At 43.1% G+C, this 25,477-nt stretch overlaps 1 protein-coding gene across 2 annotated transcripts in view; it reads right to left on the reverse strand.

Annotated features, from left to right (window-relative positions):
• LOC117813322 (gamma-aminobutyric acid receptor subunit beta-2-like) overlaps positions 1–25,477 on the reverse strand; it is a 196,973-nt gene that overhangs the window by 16,744 nt on the left and 154,752 nt on the right. For both annotated transcript variants that reach the window (XM_034684478.1, XM_034684479.1), the window contains one exon: positions 2,595–2,732. In XM_034684478.1, coding sequence (XP_034540369.1) covers positions 2,595–2,732 — 138 coding nt within the window. The remainder of the gene's footprint in view (positions 1–2,594; positions 2,733–25,477) is intronic.

The raw sequence follows: 25,477 nt of genomic DNA on the forward strand, positions 1-25,477 counted from the left end.
GGAAACACTTGAGTTGACTTCCTTGCATGCATGCTAATGGACAGTGCATACACTGATGCATACAAACATTGTGCATCCATCAGGAAGCATTGTGTTATTAATAGGCTTGTTTAGAATGTGGGACCCTAGCAGACAAAACGACTCCTCTGATTGGCCGAGTCTCCCCCGTTTCCTTCTGCATTTATGTCCTGCTCTCGTTCAACACACTTCTCAGAAACTGTATCCAGCAGAACAGCTATCCGGCTCACATTTGCTTTCTTGCTTGCATGACAAATTCATGAATATGAAAATGCAGAAGAGTGTGAATGAATATTTCATTGTATCAGACAGCCGTCCTTTTTTATTGTTTATTGCTGTTAAATAAGTCATGGCGTCTTCTGTTGCTCCGGGACGACGCTTCATTTGCATAATACTTTGCATAGCTGGAAATTAGCTGATGCTGTTTTCATGTCAATAAGAGCAAACAATGAAATGAGTCAATGTTTACAGATTGCATTATCGCCCTATTTGCAGAACAGTTATGGTTATGATGAAATACATTAACCCAGGGCGACCACAGCAAGGCAAGTTAACAGAGCACAAGGAGAAAGACTGAACATACACGGACACCAAAATAAGCTTTCTGATGTCTTGTGATGTTTAATAGCTTTGTATTACTCTAGCTTGAACAGTAACGGAGACCACAGACTGCACCACGTGATTGTTATTGGCCCCAAACACCTCAGAGAGACTTTTTCTAACAATATAAGTACCTTAGACGGCATTAGTCTGGCATCCAGCACCTCTGCTAGGAATCTAGGAGTCCTATTTGATCAAGATTTATCCTTCAACTCCCAAATTCAGCAAATCTCAAAGTCAGCCTATTTTCACTTGCGCAATATTTCTAGAATTAGACACTTCCTGTCTCAGAGCGACGCAGAAAAACTAGTCCATGCATGTGTTCCCTCCAGGTTAGATTACTGTAACTCCCTCTTATCAGGCTGCCCCAATAAGTCTCTAAAGACTCTTCAGCTAGTTCAAAACGCTGCAGCTCGAGTATTGACTAGAACTAGGAACAGAGGGAGCACATCTCTCCAGTGTTAGCTTCTCTACACTGACTCCCAATAAAATGTAAAATAGAATTTAAAATCCTTCTTTTAACCTACAAAGCCCTTAAAAATCAGACACCCTCGTATCTTAAAGACCTCATAGTGCCCTGTTCCCCCTCTAGAACTCTACGCTCCCAACATGCAGGCCTGCTCATCGTACCTAAAGTCTCTAAAAGTAGTATGGGAGGTAGAGCCTTCAGTTATCAGGCCCCTCTCCTTTGGAATCATCTACCAGTCAGGGTCCGGGAGGCAGACACCCTCTCTACTTTTAAGAGTAGGCTTCAAACTTTCCTTTTTGATAAAGCTTATAGTTAGAGCTGGATCAGGCTTGGACCAGCTTTTGTCATGCTGCTATAGGCCTAGACTGCTGGGGGAACTGGCGCACTGACACACTGGGATCCTAGCTCACCCCCTTCATCACTTACTTTAACTCTTCCTGTCCCATTAAAGTTACTAACCATAGACCTTTCTGGAGTCCCTGAGCTCCCTTGTCTCGTAGGTTCCTCTGAGCTGCCGTAGACGTCCTCCTGCTGCGGACGATCTGGACTCCAGCGGCAACAGCTTCTACTACTCGTCTCATCACTATCACCTCTCTCTCTCTTACTCCCCTCTATCCCTCTCTCCAACACGGTCTCAGCAGATGTGTGTCTAACATGAGTCTGGTCCTGCTGGAGGTTTCTGCCTGTTAAAGGAAGTTTGTCCTCTCCACTGTAACTAGCTAAATACTGTGAGGTGTAATGCTCATGGTGGATTAAGGTGGGGTCAGACTGAGTCTGATCCTGTCTTGGTGTTGGGTCTCTGTTCATAATTTAACATAGAGTGGTCTAGACCTGCTCTGTTTGTAAAAGCGTCTTGAGATAACGTTTGTTGTGATTTGGTGCTGTACAAATAAAGATTGATTGATTGATTGATTGACCATGCTGTCCATTGACCCCCCCCATGACAAATGGTGTCTTAGTCCACCACCTCTGTTAAGAGAAGGGTGTTCAAGCTTAACATAGATGGCTTCCTTCACCCCTCTTTCATACCAACGCTCTTCTCTGTCCAGGATCTGAACCTTGCTGTCCTCAAAGGACAGCTACTTAGGACCCTTTGTGACTCCTGGACACACCCATGACTGTTAGAGGCTTATATCTTTGAGCTCTTCCCCAGTCTGGTCAGAACTGAAGAAGCCTTTCGGAGGAGAGGTGAAACGTCTTCAAGAGTTTCTACCAGTCCAGTTGCCTTAGGGATCAAGCTTTGGATTACCCTGACCTGGATGACTGAGAACCTTCACAGACATTGTATTGTATCTTTCAAATCACATCGTAACCTACTTTGTCATGTCAGGATTTGGCGTGGCGTCATGGCATATCATATAGTTTGGTATCATATGGCAGCGTATTGTTTTGTATGGTATAGTATAGTATTGTATCTTTCGACGATGCTGCAGACAATATGTGCATATTTTCTTAATAACCTGATTTGTGATTGTTCAGATTAACCCCACGATCACTTTTCCTCTACCTGTGGAGAAGACCACGTTCTTGGAGATGAGCTTGTGATCCACGATGGAGAACTGGGGCAGCTCGATCTTGTCCACGCCGGTCACGGCGTTGTCTCCTCCTCTCCAGTAGAACTCGATGTCGTCCGTAGTGTATCCGTCTGAGGGGGAGGACACAAAGAAGAGGAGTCAGTGAGGGCCGTTAATGGTCTGTCTCTATGCTAGTTTCATGTCCCATCTGGATCTCATACAGTCCAGTTAGTTAATCACATAGCATGACTAGGTTTGCATTCATTACTGCTTTACCATCTGCTGACAGCGGGCGCAGTAATTGGTCTTTAGATCACTGATGGATATGTGAGGTTACCCGGGAGGAGAGAGAGAGACGGTTACATCATGTTTGTGTTTTTTAAACACAATTAAAGGAGTTATTTTTTCACCAGCTGACCTGTAGTGGATGTGGGAGGTTAAAAAAGGTCAGGATGAATTAATTACCTTTCAAATGTTCATTATTTTGATTTTATTCTAATTTATTTTTAACACAGTTTTATTATTTTGGTTAAAAAACATCCACTTGTATTCTCTTGACCTCTTCATTGTGATACTCCAGCATTACATAACCATCCAAACACACAGGAGGAACTTCACAAGAGCCTTTTCTAAATGTTTTAATTGGTACAGAGTCAAACTACAACCTTCTGCAGCCTCTGAGCATTTTTTATTAGAAGCTTCAACATCCACTTTTGATGCTCCCTGTATTCTAGACGATGACTGAATTATGAAAAAAGCCCGCCAACAATAAATTATGAAGTCAAGCAGAGCTTATAACATCCCACATGGTAGCTGAGGGAATCCCTTATACGGAGGAATAAATGTATATGAGTCAACTTTATTTTTAAGTTCTGTGCCATGAGAAAGTAAATTATTAAATACAGGGCAGAGAGTGATTAAATAAGCAGGCTTTGCATCCATTTTCATCACTAAAACCCATTAAAACGTGCAAAAGGGACGACACCCAGAGTCCATTAATATTAATCTGAAGCAAAGCGACTCGCTCTTTTGCTCTCACTTTGGCCGAATCAGCCGAGACACGGACGCCAAAGTGGCCGGTGGGCAGGAGTGATAAATGATTGAGTCGCTCTGTAGTTATAGCTGAAGACAAGAAAAGAGAAGAAGAACATTTTCATTAGACCATGAAAACTGGGCTCTTGCATAATCCACGGCGTACTGTCTGCTCGGTTGCTCAGTTGTCATGTCTGCTGACTTCGGGGCATAAGAGAGTTTGGTCTCAGAGTGAGGGGAAGAGGGAGGACAAGAGACAGCTGGGGTTAGTGCAACTTTTTCAGGAGGGTGGAGTGAAGCCCAGCTGAGGAGCTCATCTCAAAAATACTGATGCTGTAGAAATCCTTATTAGAACAAATCCTTCAGAGAGCTTGTTTTAAAACACAGAGAGGAAACCATCTGACGTTCTGTAGGATCATGAAGCATGCACCTCAGCTACGTCCCTCTGTTTTGAACATTGCAAGCTCTCCAAGTCTCCAAGACGACGCCACTGACGGTCGCCCTGGTACTGCGCTCTCTCTCATCCAGGATGGAGACGAGTCTGCTTACAGACAGGAGGTGGAACAGCTGGCTCTCTGGTGTAGTCAGAACCATCTGGAGCTGAACCCGCTCAAGACGGTAGAGATGACAGTGGACTTCAGGAGAAGCCCCCCTCCACCTCACCATCCTGAACAGAACTGTGTCTACTGTGGACTCTTTCAGGTTCCTGGGGTCCACTATTTCCCGGGACCTCCCACATAGACAGAATCAGGAAAAAGGCCCAGTAGAGGAAGTTCAACCTGCCCCCAGGAGCTGCTGATCATGTTCTACACCTCCATCATCCAGTCTGTTCTGTGCACCTCCATCACTGTCTGGTTTGGATCTGCAACCAAACTAGACAAACACAGACTGCAGCGGACTATAAGGACTGCAGAAAAAAATCATTGGTGTCGACCTGCCCCCCCCATCCAGGACTTGTACCGGTCCAGGGCCAGGAAACGGGCAGGTAGCATCACCGCTGACCCCTCACACCCTGGACACAAATTCTTCAAACTCCTCCCCTCTGCCAAAGCAACCCGCCATAAGAACAGTTTCTTCTCCCAGGCTGTCACTCTGATGAACACTAAACCAGAACAGTGTCAGACCTGTTGGATCAATACTCTCTGTAAATATACAGTTGTATGAAAAAGTTTGGGCACCCCTGACAATTTCCATTATTTTCATTTATAAATCATTGGGTGTTTGCATCAGACACTTCATTTTGATATATCAAATAGCTGATGGACAATGTGCAATATGCATCAAAGCAAAATTAGACAAGTGCTTAAATTTGGGCACTACAACAGAAACATCACATCAATATTTAGTAGAGCCTCCTTTTGCAAAAATAACAGCCACTAGGCGCTTCCTATATCCTGTAATGAGTGTCTGGATTCTGGTTGAAGTTATTTCGGACCATTCTTCGTTCCAAAGCATCTCCAGTTTAGTTTGGTTTGATGGTTTCCAAGCATGGACAGCCCACTTCAAATCATCTCACAGATTTTCAGTGATATTCAAGCCTGGGGACTGGGATGGCCAGTCCAGAACATCCTTGTTCCTCTGCATGAATGCCTGAGAACATTTTGAGCAGTGTTTTGGGTCTTTGTCTCGTTGAAATATCCAGCCCCGGAGTAACTTCAACTTTGGGACAGATTCTTGAACATTATTCTTAAGAGTTTGCTGACATTGAGTGGAATCCATGCGACTCTCGATTTTAAAAAGATTCCCAGTACCAGCACTAGCCACACAGCCCCACAGCATGGTGGAACCTCCACCAAATTTTACTGTGGGGTAGCAAATCTTTGTTTCATCAGTCCACAGCACCTTATTCCAAAATGAAGCTAGCTTGTCCAAATGTGCTTTTGCATACCTTAAGTGACTCTGTTTCTGTCCGTGTGCTCAGAAAAGGCTTCTTGTTTTGAGGTCCCCATGTCGCCACTCTTCAGAGGAGAGTCAAAGAGGAGAACAACTTGAAATAGTCCACCTTAAATACCTTTTCTCATGATTGGATGCACCTGTCTATGAAGTTCAATGCTAAATGAGCTCACCAAACCAATTTTGTGTTCCAATAAATTAGTGTTAAGTAGTTACAGGTATTCAAATCAATAAAATGACATGGGTGCCCAAATTTTTGCACAGCCTTTTTTTGACATCTGATTTAATATTGCTACACTTAAAGTGTTTGCCTGGAAAACACCCCAGTACTCAGTTTTGATTAGAACATGAATGACATACCACTTTGATCATTTTCTGTGAAGACAGAGTAAATTATGATGCAGCCTCAGAGGGGTGCCCAAACTTTTTCATATGACTGTACATGTAGATATACAGTCATGGCCAAAAGTTTTGAGAATGACACAAATATTACATTTTCACAAAGTCTGCTGCTTCAGGGTTTTTAGGTGTTTTTGTCAGATGTTTCTATGGTTTAATGAAATACAATTAGAAGCATTTCATAAGTATCAAAAGCTTTTATTGAGAATTACACAGAATTCATGCAATAAGTCAATATTTGCAGTGCTGACCCTTCTTTTTCAAGACCTCTGCAATTCTCCCTGGCATGCTGTCAATCAACTTCTGGACCAAATCCTGACTGATGGCAGTCCATTCTTGCAGAATCAATGCTTGGAGTTTGTCAGAATTTGTGGGTTTTTGATTGTCCACCCCCCAATTGAGGATTGACCACAAGTTCTCAATGGGATTAAGATCTGGGGAGTTTCCTGGCCAAGGGCCCAAAATCTTCATGTTTTGTTCCCCGAGCCATTTTGTTATGACTTTTGCTTCATGGCAAGGTGCTCCATCATGCTGGAAAAGGCATTCTTCATCACCAAACTGCCCTTGGATGGTTGGGAGAAGTTGCTCTCGGAGGACGTTCTGGTACCATTCTTTATTCATGGCTGTGTTTTTAGGCAAGATTGTGAGAGAGCCCACTCCCTTGACCGAAAAGCAACCCCACACATGAATGGTCTCAGGATGCTTCACTGTTGGCAAGAGACAGGACTGATGGTAGCGCTCACCTCGTCTTCTCCGAACAAGCCTTCCTCCAGATGCCCCAAACAATGGGAAAGGGGATTCATCAGAGAAAATGACTTTACCCCAGTCCTCAGCAGTCCAGTCCCTGTACCTTCTGCAGAATATCAGTCTGTCCCTGATGTTTTTACTGGAGAGAAGTGGCTTCTTTGCTGCCCTCCTTGACACCAGGCCTTCCTCCAAAAGTCTTCGCCTCACTGTGCGTGCAGATGCACTCACACCTGCCTGCTGCCATTCTTGAGCAAGCTCTGCACTGGTGGTGGCCGGATCCCGCAGCTGTAACACCTTCAGGAGACGGTCCTGGCGCTTGCTGGACTTTCTTGGGCGCCCTGGAGCCTGTTTGGCAACAATTGAACCTCTCTCCTTGAAGTTCTTGATAATTGGATAGACGGTTGACTGAGGTGCAATCTTACTCGCTGCTATAAACTTCCCTGTTAGGCCCTTTTTGTGCAATGCAATGATGGCTGCACGTGTTTCCTTGCAGGTAACCATGGCTAACAGATGAGGAACAATGGTGTCATGCACCATCTTCCTTTTAAAGTGTCCAGTTACTCAATCATGACAGATTGATCGCCAGCCTTGTCCTCATCAACACCCACACCTGTGTTAATGTGTGTGACACCTGTGTGTCATTGAAATTATGTTAGCTGATCCTTTTGTGGCAGGGCTGAAATGCAGTGGAAATGTGTTTTTAGTGATAAAGTTCATTTTCAAGGCAAAGAGGGACTTTGCAATGAATTGCAGTTGAGCTGATCACTCTTCATAACATTCTGGAGTATATGCAAATTACCATTATAAAAACTGAAGCAGCAGACTTTGTGAAAATTAATAGTTGTGTCATTCTCAAAACTTTTGGCCATGACTGTACAATGCAACAATTCTCCAAGCAGAAATAGTTGTTCTTTTGTATTTATAGCTGATGTTATTGTTATTATATGTATATTTATATTTGTAGGTCTTATTCTTATGCCTTGTATAAAGAGAGCACAGTTTACTAAAGTCAAATTCCTTGTGTGTTCAAGCATACCCTGCCAATAAAGCTGATTCTGATTCTGACTCTGATTCTATCAGTCCTAGATTATCTCACAGCAATAAATCCTTTTCTGCCGTCGGCTCTTAAAGGCACGGCGAGGTCAAGCTAGCCCCGAGCTACAGCTGACACTTTAACAGTTTATGAGCCGAGTCTCAGCCAAAGATCCTCAAGCAAGGACATTGTATTTGTTCCTGGCTCGATATTAAAGGGTGACTGTGTCTCCACTGTGGTGGAACGTGTATTATGGGATGGCCTTGGCCTCATGAAATGTTCATCTTCACTCTGTGTTTTGTAATATTTAAGCTAGCAGCGGTGTTATCTCTGACTGCTGATGTGTTTTTAAATGCTGAATGGGAAGTAGGCTGCACTTATGAAGCACTTCTCTGGTCTTCCATCCACTGGAAACGCTTTCACACTACATGTCACTACACTAATAGGAGAGCCACGCGAGGCCCAGCATCATTGTTAATGCATTCGCACGAGGTCACGCTGAAAGCAACGCCAGGGAGGCGAGGAGAGATTCAGAGTCTAACCCGCTTCAGTATTTTGACTGCAGGAGCTCGGGATCAGACGGGAGACTTTCTCCTTTACATTATCTTTAGAATCACAGATACAGACAGAGTTTAACACGTCTATAATATGTTAATAACACGGTTATAACACGGTTATTTTAGACTTGATTTAAAACTTATTTTAAAGCTCCTCCATATATCAAAGATCTCCTTTCATCTCATTTTTATGTTTTATTTTATTCTATCTTATTTATTTTATTTTTCTGATATCTATCTTTATTTATTTTATTGATTTTATTGTAAAAATTTTATTATATTTTTGGGGATATTTATCTGATTTTATTTAATTGTTTTTACTGTAATGATTTCATTTCATTTTCTGATATCTATATTTATTTTATTGATTTGATTGTCATGGTTTTATTTTATTTTTCTGATTTTTCTATTTTATTTTTCTGATTGTATTGTATCGGTCTTATTGAGACAATTACATTTTTTTTTCTGATATGTATCTGACTTTATTTTGATTTTATTGCAATGATTTGATTAGAATTGATTGATATTTATCCGCTCTTATTTTATTTTGTTTGATTGTCATGATTTTATTTGATTTTCTGATATTTTTTGATCTTATTTAATTGAAAAAACTATTTTATTTAATTTTTCAGATATGTATTTATTGTAATGATTTGATTAGAATTAGTTGATATTTGTCTGATCTTATTTTTTTTTATTTTTTGCAATTATTTTATTTTATATGTCGGTTATTTATCTGCTCTTATTTTATTGATTTTATTGTAATTATTATATTTTCCTGATATTCATTCTATTGTATTTGATTTTTATGATTTTATTTGATTTTCTGATATTTTTTGATCTTATTTTATTGACAAAAACTATTTTATTTAATTTTCACGATATGTATCTTTATTTTTGATTTTATTGTAATAATTTGATTAGAATTAGTTGATATTCATCTGATCTCATTTTTTTTTTGTATTTTTGCAATTATTTTATTTTATATTTCAGTTATTTATCCACTCTTATTTTATTGATTTGATTGAAAAAAATATATTTTCCTGATATTTATCCAATTTTATTTTGGGATTTTATGTAATGATTTTATTTTGTTTATTTTATTCTATTATATTTTATTTCTTTATTTGTATTACATTTTCATTATTTTGTTTTATTTGTATTATTTCATTTTATTTGTATTATTTTATTTTATTTGTATTATTTTATTTTATTTGTATTATTTTATTTTATTTGTATTATTTTATTTTATTTTTATTATTTCATTTTATTTTTATTATTATTATTTTCTCAAGTATTTCATATTTCTTCCCTATACCTTGAAACAACAGAAAGAGGTAAAATGATATGGGGCTAACCCATATCATTTTACCTCTTTCTGTTGTTTCCTGTCTGTTCTGTTGTGAAGCACTTCTGGCTGCACGCTTGAACGTATGAAAGGTGCTTTATAAATAAAACTGAGTTCAGTTGAGTCCCCATCACATTCTTGTATCAGTCATTTCCTAGCCAGGTAGCAGGAAAGCAAAAGCTAACAACACTTCTGCCCCCAGAGGATCGACTGAGTCCTGCAGCCCTACGTCATAAAAACAGACCAACAGTTGAGTCCCTCTGAACGTGAAGCTGGGCCTTTAGTGGGTAACAGCAGGAGATGGATTAAACAACAATCGGGAAAGTGTTCGCTAACTTAACATGCAACATAATCATTTGTGATGGTCACAGCAGTTGTAACAAGTTGATATTTGCTGCAGCGGGGGGATTTGTCTGTATGTTTGTGGAGTGAATTATGTGATTGCATGCATGGAAGTTGACTCTCTCCTGCTGCTAAATCTCCCCTTCATCAACATTTGGCAGGGGAACGGTCACACACACACAGACGCTCAAAAAAAAAAGAAAGTGAATTAACATGTTTGATTTGCATGAGTATAAGTGTGTGTGTGTGTGTGTGTGTGTGTGTGTGTGTGTGTGTGTGTGTGTGTGTGGGATGGCAGGGATGACGAGGCCAGGCTGAATGAGGATTGAAAGATGGAACTCCCACGCTCTTTCATTGATTAGTGCACACAATACAGACCATTATACCACATTACTCCTTCTTCTTCTTCCTCCTCCTCTCCTCTTCTCCCCCTCTCTTCTTCTTCTTCTTCTTCTTGCACTTGTTCTGTTTTTATCTCCTTCCCCCCCTCCATCACTTTTCTTTCCATTTGATTACACACCTCTCCCTCTCTCCTCTGTTATTTCTCCGTCATGACTACTCTTACGTGTCCATCCAGCTTTCCCTCACTCTCTCCTCCTCTCCTCCTCTCCTCCTCTCCTCCTCTCCTCCGTCCCCTGTACCCCGCTCTGCTTAATTAATACTTGTGTGACCTATTTAGTTGCTCTGAATTATTAAAGCGGACTCTTCAGCTTCTGCTTACAACACCCTCACACTCTGACATCTCCTCTTCCCCTCAGAGAAGGCTGTTTTTTTTTCAATGAAGATTATCACATTTACACAACATTTACTCTCCATATAGTCGGGGTAGTCATATCACATCTTCATGTTCATCATCCCCTTTCATAGGACAATCAATAAAATCCTAAAAATGCATTTCAGAGGGGGAAATGAGATGACTGTGCTCTCTTCTCTCTATCGCAGTAAAAAGCCTGGCGACTGCATTTTCAACCAACTGCAGACGATTAAGTGCTTCTCTGCTAAGTGCAGTGAATAAGGAAATTGTATTAGTCCGGATGGGATGAAATAAAGGCAGGTCAGGTCAGGGGCAGAGGAAAATAACTTAATTTTGGATACATCTCTTAAGTGATAAAAGCGGGCACTGAGCAGCATGCAGTGCCTGAGATCCAGGATTTACATTTGAGGCAGCGGGGTCGATCCCAGAGGATGTCCCCCTGAAGGATTAAAGCATGTTATTGTTGACCATCAGGGATGAAACTCATCCTGTACACAAGGTGTGTTAAAACCTAAAGAGACTACCTTCAGCTTCACAGATCATCCAGCAGGGTGAGCCTTTAGTTGTTGGCACAGTCCACACACTCATCAGTAAATATGAGGTGATATTTAGAGCCTCAGTTAACATGTTCACTGTTGGTTGTTTTAACTGTTTAAATATTTATCAGTACTTCTGCAGAGAGAGAAAGGACTGGACTGGTGATGTTTGGGCTAAGGTTCTCTTCAGAGATGAATCCAACTTTGAGTTGATGCCCTCTCCAGCAAACTCACTGGTTAGGAGGAAGCCTGGAGAAGCCTACAAACCAGACTGTCTTGCCAGGTCACGTACAGAGCTTCTCTTGAAAACAGTCTTCTTCCATCAGCTGGAAAACTCTTCCCTGCCTCCAATGACTGGATTTTCCAACAAGACAACGCCCCTCGCCACACAGCAAGGTCAGTTAAAGCCTGGATGGAGAACCAGAACATTCGAACCCTGCCTCGGCCTGCTCAATCACCAGATCTAAATCCAACTGAAAACCTGTGGACAATCATCAAACTCAAAGTGGAGAATCACAAGCCCCAAAAACAAGGAACATTTGTTTGAATTGTTGCAACAGGAATGGGCTGCTGTGACAGAAGCTGGTGGAGAGTATGCCAAGACGCATGGCTGCAGTCATCAAAAACAATGGCTATGCAATCAGGTACTGACCATGGTTCCCACTCTTTTCCAGAGATCATTTTCCAGGACATGTTCAGTGATGATCAAGCTGGTATGACAGTCTAAATTGAGTTCCTAATTTAGTTCCTAAATAGTCTAATATGTTCCTCTCAGTGGAAGTCTACATTGAAGACATGCAGTCTATGGCTATCAATGAAATCATCTCTTACATGCTTAAAAATGATGGCACATTGATAATAGAATAATGCAACTACAGATGTACAGCACTTCACTTTATTAGTGCAACCAAGTAACAATGATGGCCAACATCTCATCTCAGCTTTCTCTTTTCACAAAAAATATCAAATGAGCAAAGAAGAAAACAAAAGAGCCAGCAAAGGAATCAGGAAGCTTCCTTACTGAAATAAATAATAATAATAATGATCAGAGGATCAGAGCTTTAATGACCTAAATAGAACTGAATGACAAAAATGGCCACAAATGTTTCTCAACTCAACTCAAAGTATACCTGCTTCATCCTGATATTCATCCTGCTAAGTGTTCGATATAAAACAACCGGTGTAAAGACGCTCTCTGTATTTGAAGATCTCTCAGAGATTTAAAAGAATGTGAACTGTCTTCCTGCATGGTGATGTCTGTTATGATCAGTGATGTCTACAACGTGGAGTTTCTGTGTCGCTCTGTTTGTTCCCTTTGTTTTCACTATCAGGAGTTTGCACTCCTACTAGCTACAGCAGGTGTTCTCAAACTGTTTGGAGCCAGGGACCCCTTACAGGGGAGAAAACTGTCCAAGGACCCCCTCATAACTGTAACACAGATTAAACACATTAGTGATGTCATGATCAAAAGCTGCGGCTCTGAGAGTCGATGCTTTATAGTGGATCAGAAGAGCCGGCTCACATCCAGAGAGAGCCGGCTCCCAGTTAGTTCCTTTCCCTGCTTAGCTCTCTCAGTGCTCAGCCCCAGCTCTGCTCACAGCAGAACTTTGTTTTGATTGGTCAGCATGGCGGCCATGCGGCCAATCACATGTGAGGATATAGGATCCAGGTGATGGAGGGGAGGCTGTGTATCGTGGCTTCATCTGTTCCTTCTGAGAGGGTTAGGGTTAGGGTTCTTCTCAAAGACCGGGCAAATACTCACTGAGAGGAGAAACCGGATCAGACCATCCAAGCTGAGGACATTAATAATGTTTGCTCCAGTTTGGTTCTGGTTCTGTTCCTTGAGTTCAGTTCTGGTTCGTTTCTGGTTCTGTTCTGGTTCGATTCTGGTTCGGTTCTGGTTCCGTTCTGGTTCGGTTCTGGTTCGGTTCTGTTCTGGTTCGGTTCTGGTTCGGTTCTGGTTCGGTTCTGGTATAGTTCTGGTTCGGTTCTAGTTCGGTTCCGGTTCGGTTCTGGTATGGTTCTGGTTAGGTTCCGGTTCGGTTCTGGTTCAGTTCTGGTATGGTTCTGGTTCGGGTTCGGTTCAGTTCTGGTTTGGTTCTTGTTCAAGTCTGGTTCGGTTCTGGTTCGGTTCTGGTTCGGTTCTGGTTCAATTCTGGTTCGGTTCTGGTTCGGTTCTGGTTCAGTTCTGGTTCGGTTCTGGTATGGTTCTGGTTCGGTTCTGGTTCGGTTCCGGTTCGGTTCTGGTATGGTTCTGGTTAGGTTCCGGTTAGGTTCTGGTTCAGTTCTGGTATGGTTCTGGTTCTTGTTCAAGTCTGGTTCGGTTCTGGTTCGGTTCTGGTTCGGTTCTGGTACGGTTCTGGTTCGGTACGGTTCTGGTTCGGTTCTGGTTCGGTTCGGTTCCAGTTCGGTTCTGGTACGGTTTTGGTTCGGTTCTGGTTCGGGTCTGGTTCGGTTCGGGTTCGGTTCAGGTTCAGTTCTGGTGCAGTTCCGGTTGAGTTTGGTTCTGGTTCTGTATGCTTAAGTTAAGTTCTGGTTCTAACCCTAACCCCAACCCTAACCCTAACCCTAACCCTAACCCTAACCCTAACCCCAACACTAACCCTAACCCTAACCCTAACCCTAACCCTAACCCTAACCCCAACCCTAACCCCAACCCTAACCCTAAACCTAACCCCAACCCTAACCCCAACCCCAACCCTAACCCTAACCCTAACCCTAACCCCAACCCTAACCCTAACCCCAACCCTAACCCTAACCCTAATCACAACCCTAACCCTAACCCTAACCCTAACCCTAACCCCAACCCTAACCCTAACCCTAACCCCAACCCTAACCCTAACCCTAACCCTAACCCTAACCCCAACCCTAACCCTAACCCTAACCCCAACCCTAACCCTAACCCTAATCACAACCCTAACCCTAACCCTAACCCTAACCCTAACCCCAACCCTAACCCTAACCCTAACCCTAACCCTAACCCCAACCCTAACCCTAACCCTAACCCTAACCCCAACCCTAACCCCAACCCTAACCCTAAACCTAACCCCAACCCTAACCCCAACCCCAACCCTAACCCTAACCCTAACCCCAACCCTAACCCTAACCCCAACCCTAACCCTAACCCTAATCACAACCCTAACCCTAACCCTAACCCTAACCCCAACCCTAACCCTAACCCCAACCCTAACCCTAACCCCAACCCTAACCCTAACCCTAATCACAACCCTAACCCTAACCCTAACCCCAACCCTAACCCTAACCCTAATCACAACCCTAACCCTAACCCTAATCACAACCCTAACCCTAACCCTAACCCTAACCCCAACCCTAACCCCAACCCCAACCCTAACCCCAACCCCAACCCTAACCCTAATCACAACCCTAACCCTAACCCTAACCCTAACCCTAACCCCAACCCTAACCCCAACCCCAACCCTAACCCTAACCCTAACCCTAACCCTAATCACAACCCTAACCCTAACCCCAACCCTAACCCCAACCCCAACCCTAACCCCAACCCCAACCCTAACCCTAATCACAACCCTAACCCTAACCCTAATCACAACCCTAACCCTAACCCCAACCCTAACCCCAACCCCAACCCTAACCCTAACCCTAATCACAACTCTAACCCCAACCCTAACCCTAACCCCAACCCCAACCCTAACCCTAACCCTAATCACAACTCTAACCCCAACCCTAACCCTAACCCTAAGCCCAACCCTAACCCTAACCCTAAGCCCAACCCTAACCCCAACCCTAACCCTAACCCTAATCACAACCCTAACCCTAACCCTAACCCTAATCACAACCCTAACCCTAACCCTAACCCTAACCCTAACCCTAACCCAAACCACAACCCTTACCCTAATCAGAACCCTAACCCTTATCACAACCCTAACCCTAATCACAACCCTAACCCCAACCCTAACCCTAACCCTAACCCTAATCACAACCCTCCCTCCAGACCTCCTTAGCACCCCAACCCTGGACAAAACGCACCTTTTCCTCAAGACCTTACCCCGTTAGATATCCCCACCTACCCCCCAGACCCCCTACCTGACCCTGTGAAGCCACTTTGGTTTTCTTGAAAGGCGCTATATAAATATCAATTATCATTATGATTAATATCAAATGGGTAATGAATTCCTAAAGATGTATTGAATTGATTCGCCAAACAACCTGAACCATTAACTTGAAGTGGTGAAGACTGTGAGAGGCAGAAGAAAGACAAGAAGAAAGTCTTTTCTTAAACAAAGAGGAAGTAGCTTCTTGATCCCCGTGTGGTACAAGGTGACGACTTCCTCCAGCAGAAAACAGAAAGACATGTTTGTGTTTGTATCTTCTGTGTGTGACGATGTGTGTGTGTTTCTCCTGAGCACAAAGGCTTCTCTCATGAACTCAAAGGGCTGGAAGCGTCGGCGGGCCAAAAAGCAAATGAAAAATTAGCGATAGCATCAGAGGAGATAGCAACACAATACTAAAGCTATTTAACGGGCGTATCTCCCTGACCGGATCTGACTCCAGGCCTTTTCATTCAGCTTATGGAATAATGTCTGAGCTGGTTTGTTGAAATGGTGAAGAAGGAATCAGCAGGGAGATAAAACAGATGCTTTTGGCTAATTCTAACAATGGATGGCGAATATTTATTCTCAATGGTGCTTACCTGAAGAAAGGACTCCATGTTTAGATTTTTGAGGGTGTGCAAAAGCAGATTTTAAAAATACATACATAGTTTTCTTCAACTCCCTGATGGTAGAGAGAGCTTTTAAGGAGAGAGTATTTACAGGCCTGACATGAAGAGGTGCCAAAACTGAAGTCAACTTAATTTATTCATGACTCTGAGACATATCAAAAGTTTGAACTCTGCATCTGATGAGTCCAAAAGAAAATGACAGTGCATGAAATTATTGGCTTTATGAAACCTGAAGTCCTGTCAGCTCAGGAGCTTCAATGCATGAGTTAAACCTGCACACTGACACAGACAAACATGTGCTTGCATGGACAAAAACACACCCACATGCACACCCGGGCACCTCGAATCAACCCCCATCAAACGCTGCCTCCACGCCGCTCTCCCCCACCGTGAGCTGAGGAGGCTACTCCACTCTTTAATCTGTCTCTGATGAATTTTTGATTTCCCCTCAGTGAAGAAGAGACTTTAATGTTCTTCCTGGTGTCCAATCCTGGTGCTTTCAGACTGTTTTTTTTGCAGCACACGTTCACAGCACAGTCCCATGCATGCCTACACGGACATGCACTGAACATCTGAAGCTGAGATAAATAAATAAATAAATAAATACGCCATGCAAGTCCGAGTGTGAGAGGCATTCACACTCCAGAGGGGGTGTGCTGTTTCTAAAAATGGAGAGAGAGAGAGAGGAAGCAGCTCTGTCCATATGATTTGGACTGCTGGTGCAGAAAATATAACTATTACTTGGCGGAGATGCTGTAATGAAAAGATAGTTTCATTGTGAGTGCACAGCAACAGCTGGAGCGGGCCCTCTGCTCACCTCCATGTACAGAAACACAACATGGGAGGTTTGGACTGTTTGGGGGAAGCAGATGTGAGGATGTGAATGTTCCTGTTTACTGTTTCCTCCTAACACTTTGAAACATGTTCACTTTGAATCTGAGCTTTCTAAAGCTAACACAGCTGATCAGGGCTGAATGCATCCATGTAGTATTCAGTGTTTAACAGCTGACTGACCCTCCTCCAGGTATGATTTATTGAAAAGATGCACAGATGCTGTACATGTTAAGTCGATGTTACATATTTTACTGGAAGCATCCTGCTGCTCAACATAAAGGACTTTACTGTAACAGTGACCCAGAACAGGAGAGGCTTTAACCCTCCTGAATTATGAAACGAGCGGTGTTTCCCTGCTCTGAGGGAGAGTCCTGTGTGGTCCGCTACGCTGAAGGTGAAGTCCTGGATTATGCATGCATCAGAGAGATGCAAACACAGGTAACTAGAGGTCAGGACGCTGTTTGCAGGGTTATAAACAAGGATATGGGAATATATCGTCATCCTGACCTGTGTGATGAAGCATCGATATGAAGGGCTGGATGTCGATATTTGAATTAGACAAATACAGCGCTACATTTCCCTCACCGCTTCACTACCTAAAGACTCCACGAGGTGGCGCTAATGGCATGAATGAGGGGATCGTGAACAGCAGTTTACTGACCGCTGAAGAAGAAGAAGAAGACAGCGGGTAGAAGGAGGTAGAAATGTGCTGACCGCTCTGAGACCGGCTGAGACGAGAGGAAAGATTGAGGACACACTCAGGTCTGCAGAGAGTGTCACTCAGCTGTGATGGTGGACTTAACGTGACACAGAGTCCTACATGATCGTTACTGCTCATTATAAATAAGAGGGAAACGCTCCTATATGTTACCCCTTTTCGACAGAGGCAGTTTCAGGACCGGCGCTCAATTGAGAACCAGTTTTTCGTGTTTCCACTGTGAGTAAAACCGGCTCCCTGCCAGGAAAACCTGTTCCAGAGTGGCTCCAACTCTTTACTGGTCTAGAACCGCGAACCGCTTACATCAGGGGCGAGACTACAGAGGAATGGATGCTGACTGAGAAGGTCTGGCTGAGACATCACGGTGACTATGAGGACCTCTTACAGGTTCACATTAAAACAGATGTTTTTAAGTTCTGTAAATTTAATTTAAGGACTAAAAACAAGAACTTTGTTTCATCTCAGTGAATAAATACATGAATCCTGCACTTTGCCTTTTAATGAGCAGTCTTTATTCTTTGGTTAATTAGATATAGTGATATATCAATATTCTCAACCAATTCCACTTGGGGGGCCAGGCTGGGGCCAAGGGTGTTGTCAGAGGGACACATTCAACCCTGACAAAAGAGACTGAGAAGGGGCGAGGACCGGCTGAGACCTAACTGGCAAAACATCAGTGCATCCCTTTATACTAGACATATATACTACTGTGTACTAGACATCAGAGCATCCCTATATACTAGACATATATACTACTGTGTACTAGACATCAGTGCATCCCTTTATACTAGACATATATACTAATGTGTACTAGATCAACATGCAGACTGACAGCAGCTGTTTGGCTCTTTACACTCAACATGAGTCTCTTTGCGCTCTAAGCTTTTTTTATTGTATAATATTTGTTTGGTGTGGAGGGGGGGCGACAGGGTGGTCCAGGTTCAGTTTTACAGGGGCACTGGCCCCTGTTGGCCCCTCCCCAGAACTGCCACTGTTGCCAGCCTCCCAAAGTGTGGTGTTAACTATTTATCAAATTTGCAAAAATGACCAACAAGGCAAGAGTTCCACGGTAAATCTTAAATAAACACAGGGAAGAAAAACAGCAGTACTGAAAATACAGCTGAGCAGTGACCTTTGGTGAGCTCAAAGCAGCCCTCTATTAAACCCTCTAGCCCCTCCCACCGGGCGTTAATACTTCCAACACTTCCAACACTTTAACGAAAAACTTATTTTCTTAACATTTCAGGCATTTTAACACATTTCAGTAAAACATTTTAAACATGTTAAGCTAGCATTTAATTCAAACCCAAACCACATTTTTAGGACATACCATGTGACCACTTTTTTCTGCCACATCCGCCTATTTACTCTGCAGAAAAGATGCACTCTGTTTCCTTGTTCCAAAACCTGAGCAGGATGTGACGCATGAGTATGCATCGCACCTGAGCAGGTGAGCGGACTGGACTCTGTGTTAATGTGTGTGTAAGATAACAGTAGAGCTCACACGAGTTCATCCTGGTTTACTCTGATGAACGGAGGGGCAGAGGAAGACTGGCGTTTACAGGGTGAATGGAAACAGGGGAAGTGTGTGCGTGTGTGTGTGTGTGTGTGTGTGTGTGTGTCTGCTCTGTCACACTCCTACAAACAGGATATTCTGCATTAATCTCCAGTTTTCTCTGCCTCATAATAAAAAGAAGTTACAGCCGAGCCTGAGTAACTCTCTCTCTCTCTCTCCTTTGAATCACAAGCGTGGTGTTTTTTTTTTTCATCACCAGTATCTGTCATAGTTCAACCAACACTGAGATCTTCCAGAGCTACGAGCACAGCACTCACATTCTCACCACAGTGATGTTCTCCACAGAGGATTTATCTCAGGAAGAATCCAGGTCTGAAAACACGGTGAATCATCGGGAACTAAAAGTAGAAATTCTCTTTCAGGATCCTGTTATTCAACACGTTCTCTGCCCCGAGTTGAAGTTCAGACGCTCCATGAAACACATTCCCCACGTCCACAGAGACCCACGGAAATAGGACATCCTGTTCTGGTTTGTAGAAGACCTACTGCACTCTAGAAATAAAGCAATGTGCAAATAAAGAGGGGAAGACGAGGAGAAGATCGCAAACTGGTAAACAACACAGACGTCAATACCTCTGATTTTTAAATTTAATAGGTAATCTGACCCTCAGTGTGTCGTGGATGGAGAGTCGGGTCATCAGTCTGAGCAGGTGGAATGTGAGGCTGAGGAGAGACAACACTCTTTGGGAAGAGTTTATGAACTTCTTTGGAAACTATTTGAATAACCGTTGAAAAGATGCTGATGATTAACAAAGAGCATTTTAACTTGAAACACCCAACCCCAGTTAAAACATGGAGCAACTTTAAAAGTTGTTCTATCTTCTAATTCTATCATTAAATTAGTTTTTATATAAACTGCACTTTGTTCTCCAACTTCATTTAGTGCGTGTTCCAAAATTGCACGGCTTTCCTCTCTACACACACACATACACACACACACACACACACACATGGGTGTGTCCTCCCCGCCTCCTACAGTCTCTCTTGTCTCTGTACTGTATGTGTCTAACTCTGGACATTATCCATCAGCATCATATTTTAAACAGACGCCTGAATCAAACACTCCATGTTTATGTTATCACCAGTGGCGGTTCTGGGAAGGGGCCAACAGGGGCCAGTGCCCCTGTAAAACTGAACCTGGACCCCCCTGTGCCCCCCCTCCACACCAAACAAATATTATACAATAAAAAAAGCTTCAGTATCGCACCGAAGTTACAGGCGGACCACATGCATCATGTTGAGTGTAAACATCCAAACAGCTGCTGTCAGTCTGCATGTTGATCTAGTACACAGTAGTATATATGTCTAGTATATAGGGATGCTCTGATGTCTAGTTCACAGTAGTTTATATGTCCAGTATATAGGGATGCACTAATGTCTAGTACACAGTAGTATATATGTCTAGTATATAGGGATGCACTGATGTCTAGTACACAGTAGTATATATGTCTAGTATATAGGGATGCTCTGATGTCTAGTACACAGTAGTATATATGTCTAGTATATAGGGATGCACTGATGTCTAGTACACAGTAGTATATATGTCTAGTATATAGGGATGCTCTGATGTCTAGTACACAGTAGTATATATGTCTAGTATATAGGGATGCTCTGATGTCTAGTACACAGTAGTATATATGTCTAGTATATAGGGATGCTCTGATGTCTAGTACACAGTAGTATATATGTCTAGTATAAAGGGATGCTCTGATGTCTAGTACACAGTAGTATATATGTCTAGTATAAAGGGATGCACTGATGTCTAGTACACAGTAGTATATATGTCTAGTATAAAGGGATGCTCTGATGTCTAGTACACAGTAGTATATATGTCTAGTATATAGGGATGCTCTGATGTCTAGTACACAGTAGTATATATGTCTAGTATATAGGGATGCTCTGATGTCTAGTACACAGTAGTATATATGTCTAGTATATAGGGATGCACTGATGTCTAGAACACAGTAGTATATATGTCTAGTATAAAGGGATGCACTGATGTCTAGTACACAGTGTGTTCTCAGCCGGTCCTCGCCCTTCTCAGTCTCTTTTGCCAGGGTTGAATGTGTCCCTCTGACAACATCCTTGGCCCCAGCCTGACCCCCCCAGTAAAATTGGTCTAGAACCGCCACTGGTTATCACAACAGGTGATCAGTGAGTGACGTTACCTTTTGCATTGATTAAAAACTAAAGGTAGTGTGGGATGACGTCTGCAGATATCAGCTGCTCGCTTTTAAAACAGCTGTGTGAGAATGTTCATATTTAATAAGAGACGTCCCTCCAAAGCAGCAACATCCAGCTGTGAGTGGAAGAGCTAAAAACTGCAGTTCCTCAAGCGTCCACTAGAGGCTGGCTGCAGAATCCTGGAAACCACTTATACACCCATTCAAAGAAGACGATCTTTACAGCAGAAATAAACATGTTTACAGCCTGGTTCAAAGAATAGATCATTTCTCTATTGGCACACACTGAACTCAGCTGTTTAGAAGATATTAAGATTACAAGTTTTGCCCAAATAAGGGCGTGTCTGACTTGATTGACAGGCGGGAACACTGTAGCTGTTAGCGAGGAGGCTAAAGCCCCACCTCTTTACCTCACACTGGCTCCACAGAAGTTAGGTTGAGTTCAACATTTCCAATATGGCGTCTGCCGACGATCGGCTTCAAAACAGGACTTCAAGAACAGACGGGTGACGTCACGGAGACAATGAACATTTATTACACAGGATGTGGTCACACCTCAGCTCAGCAGGTTGTCAGAGAGCAACAAGAGATCTTAGAGAAACATGTGAAAGGTCAGGATTTTATACTAGCTGAAAGTAAACTTTGCTGGCCCGCCCGGTCTCGTCTCTGTGTGCTGATGCAGCAACAACCCTGCAGAAATAAAGCTTCTTATTGGGTCATTAAGATTCGGTAATTAAACAAAGGTCAGCAATTTAACTTTGGCCTCAAATAATACGGAAAGGTCAGCTCAAAGGAAAGCAAGCCGATCCATGAAGTAAAGTTCATGACATTATATTTAACCCGTCCAAGCTTATTAAATCACAGACATCACTCAGTGGCTTAACACCAGGGATAATCAGAGACTCTGCAGCAATCAAACTAATTAGAAACAAGCCAAGAGCTGAGAGAGAACAAAACTGGAAATATGAGAGAGAGGAGAAGGTGGCAGACTGAGGCCGGACGCCAGGACTGCATCAAAACACACACACACACACACACTGATTTTAGAGAACAGAGAGAGCCCAGTGGCAAAAAAAATCAAACATACAACACAACAAGTGGAGTCATCAAAGAGTCTCCTGGATCCAGAGCGGTCCAGAACGGCAGATCTCCTTTTAACTGTTGCTGAGTGAGCCCCTCGACTCACATGAAACAACGCAGGGACCGATGCAGGCTCCCTTTTGTTTTCAAATGTTTATCTGCAGGGCACATCAAATCTTCAAGTGCCGCCGCTGTGCACTTATACACTGTAAAACACACACATATGCATGCACACACACACACACACACAGCAGTTACCACTCCCCAGCCGGTGTTTTTAAACTTTGCAGGAACGAGCCTGTCACCAAATTAAAAGAGAGGGATGTGCGCTCAGGGTGCCGGACTCATTTGTAAGCAGCGTTTGTCCCTCTCTGTCTCCCTCCTTCTCCTCTCAAACAAGCATGGCCACACAAAGTAACATTTGTACTTACAAGCTCCACAACATCTTCCCCGACCACATACCGGGCTCCCAATTAGATTTGTGTGAGGTGCCTTTTTGCTTTCTGCTCCCGTTTGGCAACAGAAACTCTGGATGACAAATGACCGGTGTTGTGCACAGTGGTGTGAGCATGAAGGTCACGCTCCCAACAACAGCATGCACACTCTTCTGCTTCAACACTTTCCTAATTTCTCCCTGGTCTGTGACCTTCTGTGCAGAGCTGTTGTTTCTAAATGTGTGAATCAGGAAATGAGGCACATGGTTCCTCTGGCAGGGATTTTATTTTGTATTGGTATTCACAGACGTCACAGTTTCCATTCGTGTCTCGCTGCAGATGGTGTGAGAGCAGAACCCATAAGAGCAGAGAGTGCATCCTTAGATTTGGCTCATGTATGCATGAATCTGCTGTGTGTCATTTTCAGGTCACTGCAATCAAGTGATGAGGTAACATACAGCATGTAGAAGTGTTGACTGTCACCGCACTCTGCAGAGCGGAGGGCAGATATCTCAACAACTGACTTCCTGATAACGGACCAATGATCTAAGAGCTTCAAAGAGCATCAACTGTTTCAACCAGCGAGTCCAAAACGCTGCAGCTTGAGGACTGACTAGAACAAGAGAAGAGAGCACATCTCTCCCATGTTAGCTTCTCTACACTGACTCCTTCTTCTGACCTTCAAAGCTCTTCATGCTCAGACACCTTCGTATCTTAAAGAGCTCATAGCACCCTATTCCCCACTACGCTCCCAACATGCAGGCCTGCTCATCGTACCTAAAGTCTCTAAAAGTAGTATGGGAGGTAGAGCCTTCAGTTATCAGGCCCCTCTCCTTTGGAATCATCTACCAGTCAGGGTCCGGGAGGCAGACACCCTCTCTACTTTTAAGAGTAGGCTTCAAACTTTCCTTTTTGATAAAGCTTATAGTTAGAGCTGGATCAGGCTTGGACCAGGTCTTAGTTCTGCTGCTATAGGCTTAGACTGACACACTGGGATCCTGTCTTTCCCTCTCTCTCCTCTCTCTGCCTGTCTCTCACTTTAACTCTTCCTGTCCCATTAAAGTTACTAACCATAGACCTTTCTGGAGTCCCTGAGCTCCCTTGTCTCGTAGGTTCCTCTGGATCTCTGCTGTAGATTCCTTTTTTTGGGGTCTGTTATTCATCCTTTCTTTCTTTCTTTCTTTCTTTCTTTCTTTCTTTCTTTCTTTCTTTCTTTCTTTCTTTCTTTCTTTCTTTCTTTCTTTCTTTTTCATTCTCTTTCTTTCTTTCTGTCTTTCTTTCTTTCTTCATCCTTTATGTCCCGTTTTCTCATCCCGTCCTTTCCTTCTGTCATTCCTTCTCCATTTATTCTCCTCTTTTTCTTTCTTCTGGTCTCCCTCTCTTCTCTCTTTTCTTAGACCTTCCTGGAGTCCCTGAGCTCCCTTGTCTCGTAGGTTCCTCTGGATCTCTGCTGCTGTGGACGTGGTCCAGACTCCAGCTGCTACAACTACTACTATCCGTCTCCCCACTATCATCTCTCTCTCTCTTCATCTCCCTCTATCCCTCTCTCCAACACGGTCTCAGCAGATGTGTGTCTAACATGAGTCTGGTCCTGCTGGAGGTTTCTGCCTGTTAAAGGAAGTTTGTCCTTGCCACTGTAACTTGCTAAATAAATAAATAAGGACACTTTATCATGACATCCTCATGAGGAAACACTTGAGGTAAAACATTATGTCAAAACTTATGACAGGAAATTAGACTCATCAAAATAATATATATATATATATATAATAATCAGATTTTCTACACTGAAAGTAAATACAGCATGTGGTAATTATTGGTCATGTATTTTAATAAATGTGTGTTGCCTCTCTGTTTGGGAACAATGAATAAAACACACATTTTAAAGCAGTGTGTCCTGTAGAGGAATATCAGCGCTCTTTTATGGATCCATGTCACGTCGTCTCTTAGAGGCCGTCTGAGGTCGGGGACTCTCGCTGCTATTACATTAATGCTAAGCTATAATATTAATACTCCTCCTGAAAGCCTTTTCCAGGTCTGGTAAACAGCTGTGATGGACAGATTGATAAGAATGCATGGACGTGGTGACGTTGATGGGCAGCTCATGTTTGATAAGGAGCGGCGTGCGTCTGTGCAGCTGGCGTGAGGTCACCTTGTCAAACTTGTGGAAAAACAGCTTTAATTGGTTTGTCCCCTCCTGGCTCCCCTCAACCATTTAGCCTAACAGCTCATAAACAACACCGTCTCACTGCCCGATTCCACACCTCTTCCACACTAATCTGCCACAGCTTGATTTCAACTCCCTCTCTGCTCGCGCTCTCTCCTCTCAAAGTTTTCCTTTCTGTTTATTTTGGAGCTTTTCGCTGCCAACTTCACTGAACCCATCTCAAACCCAGATGGCCTCGGCTTCACGGCTGGATAAACTGTGTGAGTTCAGCTTCTGAAATCAACAAACTGTTTTCATGGGTGTTATAGAACTTGATGCAATATGTAAGTCAGTTGGAGAGCCATATGCACGCATAATGCACCAAGCGAAACACATTGGAGTCCATTAGCTAACTACCGGACAGTCGAGCCTTTCGTGAGTTCCTGTAACCACACTCCCAGAAAACTGAGCAGGCTGCTGCTGCTGGACAAATGGCCCGCATCTATCATGCTGCAGCACATTTCCTAAAGTGGCTCTGGAGCTGTGTGCATCATTAGCCTTGCAT

This window comes from Notolabrus celidotus, chromosome 5 (assembly GCF_009762535.1).
Source record: "Notolabrus celidotus isolate fNotCel1 chromosome 5, fNotCel1.pri, whole genome shotgun sequence".
NCBI lineage: Eukaryota > Metazoa > Chordata > Actinopteri > Labriformes > Labridae > Notolabrus > Notolabrus celidotus.